The 20308-nt window shown below is 42.2% G+C and overlaps 2 protein-coding genes across 6 annotated transcripts in view; both read left to right on the forward strand.

Annotated features, from left to right (window-relative positions):
- Tpd52 (tumor protein D52) overlaps positions 1–7224 on the forward strand; it is an 84825-nt gene extending 77601 nt beyond the window's left edge. For 4 of the 5 annotated variants that reach the window (XM_051158354.1, XM_051158346.1, XM_051158339.1 and 1 more), the window contains exons 5-7: positions 2751–2792; positions 4113–4161; positions 7047–7224. In XM_051158354.1, the coding sequence (XP_051014311.1) occupies positions 2751–2792; positions 4113–4161; positions 7047–7169 (214 nt within the window). In that variant the 3' untranslated portion in view covers positions 7170–7224. The remainder of the gene's footprint in view (positions 1–2750; positions 2793–4112; positions 4162–7046) is intronic. The other variant, XM_051158331.1, reaches the window with a different exon arrangement.
- A 7256-nt stretch (positions 7225–14480) lies between these two features.
- Positions 14481–20308, forward strand: part of Mrps28 (mitochondrial ribosomal protein S28) — a 102015-nt gene continuing 96187 nt past the window's right edge. The window contains exon 1 of the mRNA XM_051158367.1: positions 14481–14735. Within this exon, the coding sequence (XP_051014324.1) occupies positions 14526–14735 (210 nt within the window). The 5' untranslated portion in view covers positions 14481–14525. The remainder of the gene's footprint in view (positions 14736–20308) is intronic.

Raw genomic sequence — 20308 nt, forward strand, 5'->3', positions numbered from 1 at the left:
TATCAAGCTGGGAGAATTTTAGCAGAGTTTGCTTTGTAGATGGGATGGCTCCCCATAGCCCCTCTGTTAAGCGCTGACTCTGGCTTTCTGCTCTAGAAGGTTCCATAGTGGGTTCATCAGCTTTGGATGAAGTTGGAAGTGATACATCAGGTGAAGAGGCTTTGTGTAGAGGAGGCAGAAACGAAAGAACAGCTCCCCCCGTCCTGCTTCCCATCCCCCCCCCCCCCCAATGCTTAGCGCAGCCTAGCTACCCACCAAGTGAGATTTCATCTGGATAGGACAGTCAAGGGCCTTAGATAATGGCATGGCGCTGGAATTGGTGTAAAAACCTGTTCTTCCCACTAAAAAGGCTGCAGAGACCTTGTCTTCAAAGCTTTCTCTACCAATTGACTGTTGTCCGTTTTAAATATATTTTTTAATTTTGAAATTTAGCTACAGAAAAATACTCAAAGTCAGCCCAGTGATTTCTTTTTTTTAATTTAACAAAAATAAGCCTTATTATAGGCAGGTCCTAGCCTTGTCTCCTGTATTGTATCAGGTGTACTTAATGTGTCCTACTGGGAGAACCTACCTGGCTGCTGGTAGGAAAATAAAAACTTTTAATGTGAGTGTAGAAATAGTAACTAGATTGGTCTGTGAGTTTTAAGAACTTTAACTTCAGCCACGCATTTCTTCCTTTGGTTAATATTATCAAGCTATGTGCGAATCTCATGAATGTTTAGCGTATTTGGCCACTACTCACCCTCTTCGGCCAGAAGCCAGCAGCCAGAACGTGGTAGCATCTCCTGATGTGAGTGTTCTGGTGAAGAATGTTTTTGTTGAGGAACAGAAAATAACAAGCCGTAGCTCAATGCAAAAAGGGGATGCTTTGCACAAATACATAACCGTTTTGTAAAGCAAGGAGCAGGGAGACACAAGCCCAGCCCCACTCAAACCGGGCGACTACAGGAAAAACGTGGAAATTGAGGTAATGCTGAGAGCTCTGAGTCTGCCCCCTCCTACCCTGTCCTGTACCTGCATGGCCAAGTCCCCCTCCTTCCTAACCCTGCCATGCCTGCATGTATCCTTTCTTGGGAAACAGGCTTCCTCGCAGTTCTTACAGCTTTTCTACAGTCTGACAGTTCCTCCACGGCCTCTAAGGTAGTGCGGCTTTCCAGCTCCGAGCTCCCGGTCGGTCGGTCAGGGTCGATTTCAGGATAACACTCCTGCATCCCATACAAATGCATATACGCTCTGCAGATCGCCAGGAGGTTAGAAGTGATGGGTGGTGCTCCACTGATTTATCGTAAGAGTTAGGGTCAAAGGTGTTTTGTGGGTGCGTGGCTCTTCCGGGCTCCTTTTGAAGATGGGCCCGAGGCAATCCATGTGATGATTCAAGTTCAATTCGCTTGTTAAGAATTTAGAAGGGTTGTCTTCAGTAATCTGTGCTCTCCAATTATGGGACCAGTCCACTTCAAAAGATCAAACAGAAGAACTGTTAACTTTCCCCTCCTGTGTAGTTCATGCCCAAGATGCAGCCACAGCACACGCCTCCTCTGTCTGCTGGGGACCTCGGTGGATGACGTAAGAGAGCACAACCCAGTGGTGTCCAGAGTTTTCATAGTCTGCTGCACATCAAGATCATATAGCATATAATTACATAGTAATATCAAGCTAGACTTGATACCACGGTGCTACCTATAACAGCAGTCTTTGAAGACAGTAATACATGCACAAACTCTTATAAATATTGAGGAGTAATACTTAAACTGTTTGCTTTTCCCAAAGGAAAGATAACTTACCAAAATCCAGGCTAGTAACCAAAATATTATGTGCAAAATAACAGTATGAGAGAAACACTTTTTTTTTTTTTCTGTTGTTTTTGAGATAGGGATTTTTTTGTGTAGCCTTGGCTGTCCTGGAACTCACTCTGTAGACCAGGCTGGCCTCGGAACTCACAGCGATCCACCTGCCTCTGCTTCCCAGAGTGCTGGGATTTTTTTTTTTTTAAAGAAGCCCAAGAATGATATTTTCAGCTGGTGAAATGGCATCTAAGGAAAGTCTAGGAAGAGCAGGCTTTGCCAGTCAGTGAGATGTAGTATTCTAGGGTAGAAGTCAGACCCCAGAATATGGAGAGATGACTAGCGCTTCATCTTCTAGGAAGCCTTGAGATCAAGTCCAAGTGTCTCTTACTGAAGAGGAAATACTGTTACTGCTAAGGCGTGCTATGGGATTTGCAATAACTTAGAGTCATCAAATGGACAGTAGGTTTAGAAACTGGTTTGTTCCAGCCTAGAAATAAATATTTAGAGGAAGATGGCTGCTGTGTCTCTTTAGGAGTTGTGTGTGTGTGTGTGTGTGTGTGTGTGTGTATGTGTGCACACTTTACTTTTTTGAGGGGAGGTGATGAATCAGGACTCCTAAAGACCCATGCTCCAGTCTCAGTTTTCTGCTACCTTGGGACATAATTTCTCTTCTGAGCCTTGATGCCTTGTAGAGCCAAGAAAAGCATTCACAGTGTGAGGGAAGACGCACTTGTCTCATTTATTCTAATGATGATTTGGTTGAAATTGGCCTATGAGTGGCTCAAACAGTAAATTCTTTTGGAATAACTTTGACATCTCTCTCACACACACCTCAAGGAAGCAGATCATTGTTCACAGGGCCGAGAGAATGAGCTGTCAGAAAGCCTTACTTTATCAGGAAGTGTGGCCAGCTTCTGCTGTTGAGTCACTAACCTGTCTCTGTCTCTCTTTAATGCTGCCTCTCAGTATCCGCTCCATTCAGCACTCGATTAGCATGCCTGCCATGAGGTAAAGTATGTCTTTATGAGATGCTCCCTGTCCTTTGTTAGGGTGTTTAACCCAAGCCATTGAGGAGGGAACTAGAACTCTACCTCTAAGAAGCCGCACATTTAACACTTAGAGTTTGTAGCTACTTTTCTTACAATGTTGGGATACATCCATGAGGTCCAAAATGGGAGATTCTGTTATTTACTAATTTTTAAAAAAGAATTACTATTTCAATTTTATTTTATTAAATCTTTATCTGAAAGCAGTCGAATAATGGGAAATTACATGCCAGTGTAACATGAAGCTTTTCTGGGGTTCCGGGTTATTTTGTTCCTTTTTTGTCTGTGTTAGCTTTGGTTGTGAACCCTGCACCCCCCACTTCCACCCTCCCACTCTCCTTCCCTCATCGAAGTGTGGCCTTTGGAGCCAGCCTTCCTCAGTGGGCACTTGTAATTGGTCTTAACTTAACCCGTGTAGGGAGGCAGAGGCTCCTAACAATATAAACCCTTGCCTTGGACTTGAGTCTGTGGGAACCACCTAGAAAAGGTAATTATATTGCTACACGGTAGACCCACCCCCTAGAGTTTCTGATCTAGAGCAGGTATGGGGCCTGAGAATTCATTTAGTGTGTCCTTGAGAGCTGCGGCTGCTGCAGCTGGCCAGGGCTTAGGGGGAATGGGGTTGAGCACTGTGTGCTCACAACCATTGGCGTTGCCCCCTTCTGTTCCCCCGTTTTACCTTTGTAACAGGGTGGGTACTTAAGGTCCTGTGGATAGGAACCTATGGGTGACAGAGAAAAGCCCAGAGTGTGGAGGAAATATATATTTCTGAGCTCTCTGATTTCTTTTGGTCCCTTCTCTGTCTGACACTGACTTCTGGGAATTGGTGTCCCTGCAATGGGACCTCACACAGTTTGCTTGTCCCAATAGCATGGTGTGTGCTCATATGGACATCCCACCATGCAAGACAAGATGGAATTCTAAAGCATAGTGCCTGAGTTCAGGGGACCCCACGGTGGCATCTCCTTGCCTTCTGATGAGATGTTAGGGAAGGTGACAGAGCTGGTCTGGCCTGGCGTCTTCCTTGTCTGCATGTGTCTGTATCACAGTGTCACTTGTATCTCAGAGTGGCTGTCTTCATGAACCTCAGAGCAAGCTTGTGGACATACACATAGTGTATATGCTGATACCGGTGCACATATATGCAGATAAACGTGTGTTCTTTTGCTAATCATGAATAACAAGCAAAGAGAAATGTAGCCAGCCAGTGATGCTTTAGAGATTTTTGACTTTTTTCATAGTGGTTATAATTTAACTTTTTTTTTTTTTTCTGTCTTCATAGAAACTCACCAACTTTCAAGTCATTTGAAGAAAAAGTTGAAAACTTAAAGGCAAGTAAAGGGGTGAACTATTTTTATGACACACTGTTTGATGCCTTAAATCTCTTTGTTGTGTATAAGTCACATAAAGCTTTAGAGTACTTTAAGATGTGTAATCTGTGTTTCACTAACGGACATTACATGGTTTTTGTGTGGTGTGTGTGTGTGTGTGTGGGTGCGTGCATGTGCGTGTGTGTGCTTTTGAGCATATGTTGTGGCATGGTGCTCAGGGAATAGATAACATAAAACAAGCAGTTCTTCAGACATTTGCTTTATTTCAGATATTCTTATTATTGAACAAAATTTGTTCTAACATTTTTTTTGTTTAGAAAGCACAAAATATTAAGTTGGTTCTTCATCTGTTATGTTTTAGAAACCCACCCATACATTTCCCTTTGTTATTGATTATTGTGCTTCAATGTTTTATTTGCCTGTTTATATATGCCTTATAAAGGATATTGTGTCTTTAATTGTTGGATATTTCTGTTAATTCTGTTATTATATTCATTGATGTCATTAAGTAGTCATTGTCATCATCATCGTCTTTTATTATTATTATTATTATTATTATTATTATTATTATTATTATTATTATTATTATAATTTGGGGGTTTTGGTTTTGGTTTTTTGAGACAAGGTTTCTCTGTGTAGCCTTAGCTGTCCTGGAACTCACATAGACCAGGCTGGCCTCGAACTCAGAACTCAGAGATCCACCTGCCTTTGCTTCCCAAGTGCTGATATTAAAGTCATCCACTACCACTGCCAGCTTTTATTTTATTTTGAAGGATAGTTTTATTTATTATTTAGCAATTTTCACATTTATAAAATGTACCTTGACCATAACCACCCCTTTCATCCTCTCTATTGGGATGTACATCCTTTCATAATGACTAACTTTAAAAATTGCATTATTTCCAAAATGATTACAAAATCATCCACTCTGAGAATTGGGCACAGTGGCTCATGCGTGTAATCCTATGACTTGGAGGGGAGGCTGAGTGAGACAAGAAGAGGATTGCTCAGAGTTTGATGCTAGCTTGGGCTACAGAATGATACCCTGTCATAAAAACACTAAAACAAACAATAAAAATCCACCTACCCAGCCAAGCAAGCGACCAACCAACAAACAAAACTCAAGCAAACAAAAGCTTAGTGGAAGAGGGGATCACCCCTTGTGGGGAATTCGCCTTTACATACACTGAATTGCAATGGGTTGGAACAATTTCTTACAGTTAAGGAACATAATTCAGTGACTGTAATAGTGGGTACAGGTTGTACAAATGTACAAATGTATCCAACAATTCAAAGGATGGGTGGGGATAACAAGAAAGAAAAGTTTATTTAGATTGCAGTTTTTAGGCTATGCCCAAACACTTAAGATTGGGGTAACAGGAAGGTCAAGTTTGCATCCACTGAGCATTCATTCTTGGGTCACTGGCTGGTTTCCTAGTGTTGTCATCTGTCATGTGGTTTCTTCTTTGCACATAAGACTCAGGGAGCCCTGAGAAGCATGAGGTGACACACTGAAGAGCAGAGTTGTGGCTCATTATTATTTTTTTTTTTTTTAAGATTTATTTATTACATATACAGTGTTCTGCTTGTATGTACACCTGTACACCGCAAGAGGGCACCAGATCTCATTATAGATGGTTGTGAGCCACCATGTCGTTGCTGGGAATTGAACTCAGGACCTCTGGAAGAGCAGACAGTGCTCTTAACCGCTGAGCCATCTCTCCAGCCCTGTGGCTCATTCTTGTGAGACAGTGTTTCACAGGAACTTACAGTACAGCCCAGAGAGCAGGCTCCTGGCGCCCGGCCTGTCTCAGGCTCCAGAGTGCTGAGAGTACAGGCATGAGCCACCACAGCAAGCTAGTAGTTTTGAAAAAAACATGAACTAGAATAGAAATGTCAGCCATATGCAGCATCCAAACAAACCGATGGATTGGTTTCAGGCCTGGTAGTTTGGAGAATAGCTCTCCCCATGTGTAGCACACAGGAAGCCACTCAGGGTCTCTCTGGCATCCTAGGTGTCTTGACAAGCCCCCAGATGATGTTGAGTCTGTAGGGCCAGACTCTGTTTGTTTCTTTGCTTGTTTGTTTTTCAGAGACAGTGTTTCTCTGTGTAGCCTTGGATGTCCAGGATTCACTTTGTAGACCAGGCTGGCTTTGAACTCACAGAGGATCTGTATGCCTCTGCCCTCACTGGGTGCTGAAATTAAAGGCATGTGCCACTACCACCCTGTAGGTCAGACATTTATGTAAGAAAGGGCTGAAAAGCTTACAGTGCTGCTAGGCACCGTGTATCTGGGCGTGGTGGCATACGCCTTTAATCCCAGTACTTGGGGAGGCAGAGGCAGGTGGATCTCTGTGAATTTGAGACCGGCCTGGTCTACCAAGTGAGTCCAGTACAGCCAAAGCTACATGGAGAAACACTGTATCTACTCCCCCCCCCCCCCCCCCCCCCCCCCCCCCCCGCTCCCTGCAAAGATTATAGTGCACCTGGAAAAATAATTTATTTTTTCCATTGTACTCAATAGCATTTCTGAATGAATGTGGCTGAACGAAATAGCTAGATTACAAAATGTTTATCAAGTATCTACAGAGGTCAGGAGATACTTTGGAATAATAGAGTGCACAGTTCTTTTAAGTAAATTTTCTGGTGAAGTGCAATTAGCTGATGGGGGTGGGGCATTTCAGCAAGGAAGAAAGCAGGTGTTTACCTGTTAAGTTACCCTGAGCAATACAAGAGCACTTACATCCACATGTACATAATGATCATTGGGTCATGAGAGGCCCCGTTTGTTCTCTAAAGTAAATTTAGAGTTCTTTCTGCAGAGGCAGTTAATTTTGTTTCATTGATGTCTTTTCTTTTTCACACTTTTTTTTTTTTTTTAAAGTCTAAAGTAGGAGGAACCAAGCCCGCTGGCGGTGATTTTGGAGAAGTCCTAAATTCCACAGCAAATGCTACTAGTGCCACAAGCACGGAGCCACCTCTGGAACAAGCGCAGGAGAGTCCCTGAGCTGCTGCCCTCCGCTCTGCGGCCCACTGCCGAATGCTGCAAGTGAGACTGAAGCTCGTCAGCGTTCACAGCCGCAGATCTCTCCCGGAGTGCTTCTGTTTAGCTTTACTTACTTCTTTGACCAAATAGTTTGTGAATTAAACAAAGTGAAACCACCTTCACCTCCACTCCAGGGAAGAACACCCTTTAGTGTGCACTTTGTGTAGGAAAGAGCACTGCAGAGCCGCTGGTAGTCCCCGAGGCTCTCACTAGAATGACAAAAAGTTGCAGGTGACCCGTGTTTCTACTTTGCAAAATCACTCAACATCTGGCACTCTAGTTTGATTCTTCTTTCCTATACAGGTCATTTTTTTCCTTTTTGAGTCGCTGTACACTTGATTTCTTAACTAAAATTGTTCTTTTCTGAATTCTGGTTATAAAAAGTTTTGGAAGTATATTATTATTTTCAAAGGAGAAACTACCAGCTAAGTTTTTGGGTTTTTTTTTGTTTTTGTTTTTTGTTTTCCCCTTGGATAAACAGTTGTATGAGGACCTGATCTTGGGTTTCTGAAGACACCAGACTAAAGTAGACAGATATGTATGTGTTTCAGTTGTTCTGTAAGTTAAAAACATGCAGAAACGCAAACTTCCAGGGTTGTGAGTGTAGAGTCCCCTCCCATACCCTGCTAATTGCCATTTGTAACAGCAACTATTTCAGCATATTGGTTATTTACTATACTACTCTTACACATTTTTTTTTTACAAGACTAAAATTTAATTTCAGGTACATTGATAAATGACATTGTAAGTTAAACATATGATATTACTGTAAGTTGAAACGTTATCACACTCATCACTGATAATTCCAAAAGTCTATAAAGTCTTTGAGGTCTGGATAGCTATACAAATGCTAAAATAGACCACCTTAGGGGAAATTGCTGCCTCCATTAAATCCATTTAGCACCCTTTAGGAAGCACAGAAAGTTCTATGAGAAATACAACTTGAATATTTTTTTATACTAAGGTATTGTCGGGAACTCCAAAGGATGTAAGGCATTAATGCAAATGTGCTTGCTGTGCTGTACTTGTTCCAGTGTGTTAGTGACTGTACTGTACTGTACTGTACTAGAGACACTGCCCCCTGTTTTGAGGATCAAAGCCTCCAGATGGCTCTGCTAAGCTCCTCTGTGGTTACTACTGACCCACTACCATTTCCTTGTGCTGTGTATGTTTATGGCCTAGGAGGTTGTATCTGTTATTTATCTATTGTGGTTGTTTTTATCATTGTCCATGCCAAATGTTAATTGCCAAGCTTAGAGTGACCTAAAGCATTTTTCAAAAGCATGACTAGATGTAATTGTGGATAGTTTCTGCAAACCAAATTTGAAAAGCCACAAGTGTCGGCCGGCTGTTACAGAATGACATGCTGCCCTTCTTGACTGCTACTTGGATGAAATGGACTCTATGTTCTATTATTACATGTGGAAAAAAAAATCTTAATAAAGTCTGTGTATCAGTAGTATAGGTTTCAACATTTATTAAGAAGCCTGTGGTCTGGGTAAGCTTGTATTCTAAAATCAACTGGTGTTCTGGAAGCATTTTGCTAGAGGACTGAATGTGTAGAAATTTATCTCTTTAGAGAAATACTGTGATTATTCAATATAATGGATTTTCTAACAATCTTTTTTTCATTCCAACACATCTTTTTTTAGATTTATTTATTATTATGTATACAGTATGCATCAGATCACATTATATAGATGGTTGTGAGCCACCAATGTGGTTGCTGGGAATTGAACTCAGGACCTCTGGAAGTGCAGTCAAGTGCTCTTAACCACTGAGTCATCTCTCCAGCCCCCAAAACGTTTTTAAACAGATTGTTTCCTGGTTGCCCACTTTGTATTTGTGACCGGGCAAAACCAGACTAAGATGAACATTTTTCGAAAAATGTTCAAGTTTTGTGAAGAGATTTCTGATACAAGAAAAATGATAGAAGTGGTGGTGGAAAATAGAATGGATGTTCTATAGATAAATGTGGGGGATTAGTATGAAAGAAATCATGTTTCTAGACGTCTTTCAACACGTAACCCAAAAAGCTAAATCTACCGGAAGGCACCCCGCCTCATCAAAGAGGTTACAAAATGATTAAGGACTAACTCAGAAAATTCAATTTGGATTTTAGGGTATTCAAAATATTTGTGGGAGATTCACTCTGAGTTCACAGATCCAAGGAAATTTGAAAACTAGCAATTAACAAATATTTGAAAGAGTTCAGGGCCATTCTACTGGGATTTGTGTTTTAATCCAAAGAAAACAGCAAAAGCAAAAGGTCATATATTTGTGAAATCTCAGATATTCAAGGGTATAATTGTAAGGGAAGATCTCTGAGGCCTTTCAGAGGCAGGTTTCCGTAACTCACGGGGTGTGTGGGAAATTTAACAAGAATTCTTAGCTTAGAACCTGAGAAACTAATGAAAGAGAGAACTCATTACCTGGGTTATGAGCTTAGCAACTCAAAGTAATTATTTGAATATAGCAAAGTGTTTAATTTGAACTATTTCTGTGAAGTGTTTGGAAACAATAAAAACTGTAATTTGGGTATGGGTTCTTTTTTTATGTATTTCCCTTCTTTCAGGAAAGGGGTGTCATCTATACAACTTTTCTCAAACTCTTCAGATCCTGACATGTAGAACAGCACAACAGAACAAAAAACCAACGAACCCAACAACCAAACAAAAGCCCAGCAGCTGTATCATTGTAACAGCAACAGTAGAAATTTCGCTTGCAAGCTGGCTACCAGCAGGCATTAACCGATTAGTGCTGCAAGTAAGCCAGAGGAGACATAGCATGAACGGCTGTCAGGATCCTGGATTCTTTAGTAGTCTTTTCTTTTAAACTAAGATTTATACCATTATGTGTTTGTGTATGTCTGTGTGGTATATGTATATGTGAGCATCGGTGCCTGTGGAGGCCAGAGGCATCAGGTTGCCCTGGAGCTGGAGTTACAAGCAGATTCAAGTGTGTTGGGACTCAAACTTGGCCATTCTATAAGAGCAACATGGCCTCTGAACTGATGAGCTATCTCTCTAAATCCTCCTTAATGCTTTCTGATTGGTTACTTGGTTGGTTTGGTTGGGTTTTTTTTGTTTTTGTTTTTGTTTTTTTTGCTTTTGGCTTTTTGAGACAGGGTTTCTCTGTGTAGCTTTGGCTGTCCTGACTCACTTTATAGACCAGGCTGGCTTCAAACTCTGAGATCCGTCTGCCTCTGTCTCTGGAGTGCTGAGATGAAAGGCCTGTGCTACCATGCCCTGTTCTTTAATAGTTTTTAAACCAGTTGAAAGGCCAGATTTTTTCCATCACAAAGAGACATAATCACAGATTAGTCATTGTTTCTAGTGGCTGTCCTGTTCTACGTAGATGATAAAAATCACAATTAATACAAAACATTGTCACTTTTAAGTAAACCAGCAGATCTTAATTCTGCAGTCTCCATATTCTGATGCAGCCTGCAAGTTCAGGGTCTGTGTGCACCCATCACCTGCCAAGGTTTCATACTCCACGGATCCGGTGACTCTGTTTCTGCTAACTCTTCTGTGCAATTTTATACCGAGTTTGGTTGGTAGTGTGGTATTTTAATTTGGTATTTTTCCTACCACACAACAATTACCAAGCAACTGTTATTGTTTGAATACATATCTGTAGGTGGTTATGACCTGTAAGAGTCTCGCCTTCAGGATGGAGGAGATGGTTTCATGTGTTGCCATGTAAGCATGAAGACCTGGGTCCTCATGGACGGAAGGCACCCGGTATTAATTTCTGGCCTCCACATGTATGCTGACATAGGCACCCTCACACACACAAACACGTATGTTAAAAGCTCTTCTACATGCTCTAGTTTTCCTTTATTTCTAGGATTTTTTTTCAATATGACTACTTTTTAGTATTCCAACTCCCAAAATGCTGCCCTCAGCATTTTGTACAGTGGTCCTGTTTCTGTGGCCAAAATGAATGTCTTTAGTGTGACAATATATCATACTATGGCCTTTCTTCTAGGCTTTCCTATGCAGTTAAGAAACATTTTTCTGGTTTTTTTTTTTTTTTTTTTTTTGGGTGCTGGGGATTGAACCTAGGGCTTGCCCTGGACATGCTGAGCAAGTGCTATAATTTATTCAGATTATATTCTGATTATTATACTTTGGCTTGTATCTTCCCATTCCCACCCTCCCTATCTCTTCAGCCCTCTTTCCCTCCTCTAGACCTCTGACAGAGGGGGACCTCCTCTCCCACCGTATGACCACAGCCTATCAGGTCTCATGGGATAGCCTGCTTCTCCTTCCTCTGTGTGGGCCTACCCCACAGGACCTCCCCATCAAAGGGAAGTGGTCAAATTGGAGGCACTGGAGTTCATGTTAGAGGCAGTCCCTGCTCTCCCCACAACTGTGGAGAACGAGCTGTCCATTGGCCAGACCTGAACAAGGGGTCTAGGTTCTCAGCATGCATTACCCTTGGTTGAAGGACCCTTTTTACACTGGTATCCTTGTTGGTGGAGGAGGTGTGGGTGGTAGTGCTGATGCCACGATTTGGTAGATGAGGCCATGGCCAGTAAGATGTGATCCAGTCTTTGAAGAATGTTTTACTCAGCTCCCTTGCTATTCGCTATTGCTAGTTTTACAAACCTACACTTCAATAAAGCTCACAGGAAGATGCAGGGGAACAGCAGTGTTGCCACTGCTCATGCCTGCGTTGGCAAAAGGCCTGCAGATCCATTCCTCTTGTTGACTCTCACGGTTTTGTTTTTTGAGGCTGAGTCTCATACAGCTCAATCTTGCTAGGTAACCAAGTGTGACCTTGGAGTCCTGATCATCCTGCCTCCACCTACCAGGTACGGAGGTCACGTGCATGCCCCACCACACACTTTGGTTTTTTGAGACAGGATCTCACTACTTAGCTCAGGTTGGCCTCCAGCTCAAAACTCCCATCTCCTCACTGCTCCAGTTTTAAAAATAAATTTCAGGGTTGCATATGTTTTAATCATATCCACTCCTGACTATTCACCTTAACTCCTTCCTGATCTGCTTCTGTACCTCCAACTTAATGTCTTTTTTTTTTAATAACCCCTCTATTCTAATTTGTGCTAGCATACTCCGGGATATTGGGCCATAAACTGGAGTGTAGTCAACGCATCAGGAGCCACACCCTTAAAAACAAAACCTGACTCTTCCTCTCCCACGAGCTACCAACCGTCCCCTCAGTTGGGGAAGGGGCTCACGAGCCACTTTCCAGTCGATATTAATCGAGGTTTGATGTCTTGATCTGTGCAGGTCCCACTTGGGCAGCCATAGCCGCTGTGAGTTCATGCCTCCAGGGATCCTGTCATGTTCAGAAAGCACTTGTGCTGTGGTTCTCCCTGACCCCTGGGTCCTAACAGTCACCACGTCACCATGGCTAGGTTCAGGGACCATCCTGGGCATGGTGACATGGTGACGCAGATGTTCCATTTGTGGCTGACCTCTCCACAGGCCCAAACCTAAACAGGTACAATAGTCTTTATGCTGCCAGGTGTCTCCAGGACACTTCTGACCAACAGCTTGATGGGGAGGCACTCCAAACCTGGCATTAGGCTGTTTATTGGCAGCCCATGGCTTCTCAGATGAACACAACCCACTGTGGAGAGAAATTAATTAAAACCATTTGCTATGAATCCTCACTTCTCTTCTTTCTCCTCCTTCACTTTTCAAGACAGGGTTTCTTGTGTAGCTTTGGCCGTCCTGGAACTTGCTTTATAGACCAGGGTGGCCTCGAACTCAAGAGATTCGCCTGCCTCTGTCTCCCCGAGTGCTGGGATTAAAGGCGTGCACCACCACTGCATGGTGAATCCTCACTTGTCTAATCTGTGTCATTTGATGCCTCTTCGAGTAAGAAGGAAGCTTTGGGAAGATAATAAGCTACAGTAATAGTCACCCAGGGGCTCTGTCCATCTTTCAGGTCTTTCAGGTTTATCCTTTAGCTGAGGTAACATGAACGTAACACGTCTATTGGATTTAAAGATGGGACCTTAGTACCCTCGTTTGTTGTGTTTGTCCAGATGGAGGTTTTAGGTTTTATGCAGAAGACTGCACCTGGGGCGTTTGTATGCCAGGCCAGCACCAGAGCTGATAGTGACTTACGTTCACAAAGCAGTTCCTTAAACGTGGTACTGGTTAGCAGCTTGCTTTCCCAAGTAGGGAAACCAAGTCAGCAACATAACACTGGATTGCCCAAGACAAAGGTTACTTAGGACTCCCCCATGTTTTACAATTTGCTACACTGTTTTTTGAAAGGAACCGGAAGGAGCAGTAGCCACAGACAATGGCATGTAGCCAGAGTTAACTTAACGGTCAGCAGATAAGTGTGTGGAGATCTCACCCCGAGTAGCATCTACCTTTGAGGCACGTACTGAATTTGTAGGCTTCTCCCTACATTGACTAGTGACACTGAGTTTTAACTGATTCATAAAATCATGCATCATTCCAAGGTCAGCATACGCCTAATTAACAAAGACATAGAAGGGATTTGGTAGTGACAATGCTCACAATATCCCACCATTCAGGGAGAAGAACCTCAACTAGACAGTGAGTTTAAGATTAGTCTGGGCCACATGAAACCCTGATTTAAAAAAAAAAAAAAAGTATTTACTTGCAAACGACAGAGGAAACTGTGACACCTGCTTCAGATTTAGAAATTTGTAGGTTTACATCGAATTGACGATTAGGCGAGTAGCCCGCTTAATTGGCAAACACTTCCGTTATGTACAGTTTTTGGTTTGATTCTTAAGTAGAGGAACAATAAATGGTGGCGACAAACAAAAAGTATCAAGTATTTGTGGGGATTATGGAATGCTAGATCTGGGCATATTCTGAAACTTAATTCACAAGGGATGGTACCTAGCTCGGGAAGAAAACTCCTCTGGTGGTTTTTGTAATGCGTGTGTACCTGGGCCAAGGACAGACCTACCACCGGTTTCACAAACTACTTTGTGCCCATTTGCAAAGGATCGCCTTCCTTCTTGGAGTTTCGGGCGCTAAGAATGATTTCAAGTCCCAAGCAGGACGCATGATATGGAAATGCTGAACACCAAGGCACAGGAGGCGCTCACGAGCTTGGGGCCTCCAACTCCAACAGGATAATCAAGGAGACCTCCGTAGACTACGGAGGACAGCAGCTAAAGCATCTCCGCGTCCCGTTGCGAGGTTTACACCTTTTCCGTAAGCCATCTGCTGCTCCGCCCCGCCTCGCCAGCTAGCTGGGGCACTAAGGCGGTAGGCGGGGCTCTCCTCAGCCCGCCCCTTGACCCGCCCACGTTCAGGGAGGCCAGAGGTGAGAGGTCGCGCGGGCATCATGGCGGCGCTGTGTGGGTCCTACGCCGGGACTGCTGGGAGCCGTTTGCTGAGAGTGCTTCTCTCTTCCAAGCCCTTTCGAAATGCAAGCTCGGAGAGCGGCCCTGGGGGTGCGACCCACGACCCCTCCGCTCCTCGGGCGCGCTCGGGCGGCTTCGCGAGCGCCCTGGAGCGGCACTCGGAGCTGCAGCGGAAGGCGGAGCTCGGACCGGTGAGCAGGCCTCGTGACGCCACGTCCCGACGTGGGGCCAGCGTGGGGGGTGGGGCTAAGCCCGCGACCCTGGGGAGGGGCCAGCATGGGGGGCCGGGCAGGAGGGTGTCAGTGTTGTCCTGGGGCTTCGCGGGTGACTTTTGGACGGGGCGGGGACAGACTGACCTCCCGCTGCGGAGCCTGTGGCTAGTGCTTCCTTTCCGTTCTGCGGCTTTTTACAGCTGGTGGGCTCCCCGCCCCCTCGCTCCTCCCAAACCGCCCCCCCCTCCCCCGCCCACAGCCACCAATACACTTGCAAGTCACTTTGGGCGAGAATTGGGTGTGTGATATAATCTGTCAGTGTTTCGCTTTCCTTTACAGAAAATGGCCTTAAAAAAAAAAGTTTTATTTTTCCATTTGTGTAAACCAATATTTGCAAAATAGGATAAAACGTTTATAGGTAACATTTCTAGTGGAAATAGACATAAGGACAAGGCTGGGGACTTTTGGTTTTGGTTTTGGTTTTTTGAGACAGGGTTTCTCGGTGTGGCTGTCTAGGAAACTTTTTGTAGACCAAGTTGGTCTGGAACTCACAGACATCCACCTGCCTCTGCCTTGCATAGTGTTGGGCCTAAAAAGGCATGCAGTACCACACCTGCCTAAGGCTGGAATTTTTATTTTTAATTATTAGATTCTGTTATACATGAAGTTGGGTTATATAAGAAAAAACTGAGTTTTCTGGTTGTGTCCCCTAGGGAATAAATAGTATGGAACACTACACATGTAGACATTTCTCTGGATTGTAGAGTCATTTTAGTTTTGAGTGTCAAAACTTTTCTATGATCCAATAATGAAAAGGACCCAGGGTCATAGTTTTGTGATTTTTTTTTTCCATATGCAGTGGCTTAAAACACATTTTAAAATTTTACTTATAAAACAGTAGGAGTTCTTTTTTAAATAATAAAATATTTTTTAAAAAGGTAAAAAAAAAAAAAAAAAAAAAACCTAACATGTTGGAGTTGGAGAAAACAAACAAAGAGAAGGAAAAGAGTCCAAGAGAAGGCACAAGAAATAGACCCGCTTGTCCACACACTCAGGAATCCCATAAAAGCACTAAACTGGAAGCCATGCTATATACCGAGAGGGCCTGGCGCAGGACCTGTGCACACTGTTTCAGTCTTTGGGTTCATGTGAGCTTTGGTTATGTTCATTTGGAGGGCCTGGTTCTCTTGGTGTCTTCAGTCTCCTCTGGCTCCTACACCATTACCTTGAGAGGAGGAATTTGATGGTGGCATCCCAGTTAGGCCTGAGGGGTCCGCCTCTGAATAGTATCTGCTGGTGGGGCTCTGTGTTTGTTCCCATCTGTGGCAGGAGGACACTTCTCTGATGATGGGTAACCAAGGCATTGACCTATGAGCATGGCAGCTTGTCATGGAATAAAGCTTACTTGGAATAAAGGCTTTCACAGTATAGCGAATGCAACCAGAAAGCTTACACACTTCACACTTGGTAGGCATGGTCTGCCTATACAGATGAACCCTACTTGTTCCTTACCACCTCCCCCCTGTTTTACTATGTGTGCATTTGCTGTTACTGTTGGCATTGTTGAGGTTGGAACTCACCCCCAGGGCCTCATCCATGCCTGTGCAAGTGCCTCGATGCTGAACTCTGTCCTCAGCCCACCAGTGGGATTGCTTTATGTTGGCTGACTAAACCAAACTTTGGGAGTTGAGAATTGGGATTGTTACCCCTCACCCCTGGTTTTAAGTGAAAATTGCTGATGTTTATATTTTTTTATTTGATAAGTAAACTCATAAGATACACTTGTAGTCACAAAAACCACTATATATATATATATATATATATATATATATATATATATATATATATATATACACACACATACATACATACATATAGGCATTTTATTAGTAAGATGGTTTATGCTTGGTTTTTTGTTTTTGTTTTTTGAAGATAAACATTGCTGTCTCCTAAACAGATTGTCTCTCCATGCTCTTCACCCTGAGATGAGTGTCCCATGTGCTGCGTCACTGTAAAACTCATCCTCTGTTGCCTTGGTGATCCTCCAGCCGTAGGAAACACCATTGAATGTGCCCTGCTTTGCTTCACTCTGCCTCTACTACACGCTGACAGCTCTGAAGTCTCACTGCTGTCATTTCTGAGCCTGGTTTGTCTTACTTTGTAGTTGCAGCTCTTGGGAAGCAGGCTTAGGTTTCATTGGTCCTCTCCATACACTGCAGAATGCCATACATTTGAGCAGGAATATATGTGATTTAAATTGTAATAAAATTTAGTTTGATAGTTGAGCAATTATGCAAAAATAGCAAATCAGGTGCCCATTTTGGGTTAGAAAATATGTATGTGTAATAATGAAATTTCAAGTGGTACCCCTGACTTTTTAAAAAGCATATATTAGTATTATAAAATAATGGGCTTCATGGTGGCATTTTCATATATACCAAGCAGCCAGGAATTGATCCACATAATTTTTGGTCCTAATTTCTCAATGGAAGTTACTAGATAAAGGGAATTTGGGGTCCTGTGGTTGCCCGTGTGCTCATGTGGCTGCATCTCTTTTCCTTTGGTTCACCAGCTTCGATGCTGCTGTTCTTTTGGTGGTTGGTGGTTTTGCTTATTTTGAGTATAAGGACTAGTTATTATTTATTATTGTGTATAATAATGCAGCTTATTCTGGTGTATAAAAGGACTGGTAAGGATTTGCTAAAGGTATTTTTGTAAAGATACCTTTTTTTCCTTTCTGGAGTAAGGCATCAAAGCCCAACCCTTGCCTCTGATGGGCTGTTACTGTATCTCAGTGGCATCCCAGCCTTTCCTTCCTGAATCCTAAATCTCTGTTATGTCACTTAGACAGTATGACTAGCGTAGGGAACTGCTGTAGTTTATAACCCATGCTAACCGCCTAAAGATGGCAGTATTGAGCAGAGAATGGGTTTCTCTGTGTCCAGGCTATTACTACTGTTTCTTTACAGCACTGTCCCTCTTTAGTACATTGTAAAGGTGGTTTCCAAGGACTTTTAGAGTCGGCACAATGGAATATCCTTCTACTTTAGGTTATTGAAACTAGTGACATTAAAGGACAGTTTGTAGTTTTATTTATTTTTACAACATCTTAGATGGATTTCATACAAATAATTTTAAATATTTTACTTTTTTGTTAATATATATATATATATATATATATTTTTTTTTTTTTTAACTTTAAAAATACTTAGCCAGGCATAGTGGCACATGCCTTTAATCTCAGCACTTGGGAAGCAGAGACAAGTAGACCTACGTGAGCTCAAGGCCAGTCTGGTCTACATAGAGAGTTCCAGCATGTTCAGTGAGACCCAGTCTCAAAAAATCAAACCAACTAAACAACCAAAGCAAAGCAAAGCAAACAAACAAACAAAACATCATGAATTTTTCAGGGCTTTATTTGTTTGTTTGTGGAGTATGCAGTTCATGATAGAACATTGGTCATTGAGTTCTTTTCAGAAAACCAAAGGAGTTTTTTCAATGTAAAGGGAGAAATGATCTTATTTTATATGTTTTAAGTCTACCAAGTATATATAATAACAAAATTATATGTTTCATTTTTATCCTCCCAGTTATATTTTTCTCTTTCCAGTTTTCTATTGAAAATAGACACTTTAAAAATTATTAAATTTAGCTGGGTGTGGTGGCACATGTCTTTCATCCCAGCACTCAGGGAGGCAGAGGCAGGCGGATTGATGTGAGTTTGAGTCTAACCTGGTCTACAATGTGAGTCTAGGACAGTCAAGGCTATACAGAGAAACCCTGTCTCAAAAAACCAAAAATAAATAGATATATTTGTAAAGAGATATTGAAAAATGTTTCTGATTTTAGCCATGGTGCAGCCCTTTTTCATTACATTGTAGAATTCTGGAAGAGTTATTAAGAGTTAGTAATAAAAATCTTCTGAAACATTTATTTCCACATTAGAGGAAATTGCTAGTTACTATTAAGACAATGAAATAGTGGGTTGAAGTAGATAGACTTCTCAAGGGAGTAGGCTTTATCAACACTGAAAATGTGCATCAAAGCCACGAGCTTCCAGAAGGGGAGGATGATTTAGAGTTAGCATGTGCTATATCTGAATGGTGATTGTGTGGTCTGACCCGTTTAGACCCTTTTCTGACTTTCAGCTCAGTCTTAGTTTCTCTAGTAGATCTTTGTTAACAGCATATTTTGCCCATAAATCCTGATGCCTTTAAAAAATATCTTTGGTTTTTTCCTTCTAAGAGTTACATTAAAATTCTATTTTTTGTTTACATTAGTCTTAAATGTGATTATAGTCATTAACTTTGTCTTTATTTTTTAGCATTAATTAGCAGAGGGAATAAGAGAAACTAACTACGTTTGAGCAGGGCCTGATTTGTAAGATTTGGGGATGAAAAGTAAACAGAATTGATTCAGTTTGGGTCTCACCTGCTTTTGTAAAGATTGTGGACCTCACTGTTGGTAACATGGGCAGTGACTTATTGCTGGCAGGTTGTCATTTGTCTTCAAGGGTCTGCACCTTAGCCAACTGCCTGGACTCTTGACTACTCAAATAGATAGAGTTCAGTTCTCCTGAAGACATGAGAACACTGAGAACTGGGTGCTCACTGGGGAGAGTCCATTTCAGAGAAATGGGCTTTAGGTCACTTGGTAGAGTCTTTGTCTAGTGTGCATGAAGCCCTGGTTTCCATCTCTAGTACTGCATAAACAGGGACTAGGACTTGGAAGGTAGAGGCAGGAGGATCAGAAATTTAAGGTTACCCTTCTCTGCATAAGTAGTTTGAGGTTAGCCTGGATTACATGACCAAACAATCAAAAAGCAAGATGTTCATATAAAACCCATACCCAAATCTTATCTCAGCTTCATTTTTTAATTTAAAAAGGTTTTTAAAATTTTGTGTGTGCAAAGTGTTCTGCTTGCTTATATGTTTGTGCATCATATGTGTGCAGTGGCTGAAGAGGTTAAAAGAGGAATTGGAGATGGTTTTGAACCACCATGTAGGTGATGGGAACCAAACCCAGGTCTTCTGCAAGAGCAGTAAGTGCTTTTAATCACTTAGCCATTTCTCTAGCCCCATGGCAGCTTTAATTAACTAATTATTTTTATTTAATTTTTTGTTTGTTTTTTGAGACAGGGTTTCTCTATGTAGCCTAGGCTGTACTGGACTCACATTGTAAACTAGGCTGGCCTTGAACTCACAGAGTGCTGGGATTACAGGCATTTGCCACCATGCCTGACTTTTTAATTTAAAATTTTATTTCATGTATATAGGTGTTTTCCCTGCAGGTATGGCTTTGTATCACATGTGTACTTACTTGGAGCCTTCAGAGACTAGAAAAGGGTGTTGGATCCCCTGGAACTGGGATTACACACATGGTTGTGGGTACTGGAAATTGAACCCAGATCTTTTGGAAAAGGCATCTCGTTAGCCCAGCTTTATTTTTAATGTTGGAAACAACCTATATGTTTATTTTTTTTGAAGTAGTTAATGATTAAAGGTTTACCATTGTACATTATCATCACAGAATACTGCTTAGTAAGTCCACAT

Source organism: Acomys russatus, chromosome 2, assembly GCF_903995435.1.
Source record: "Acomys russatus chromosome 2, mAcoRus1.1, whole genome shotgun sequence".
NCBI lineage: Eukaryota > Metazoa > Chordata > Mammalia > Rodentia > Muridae > Acomys > Acomys russatus.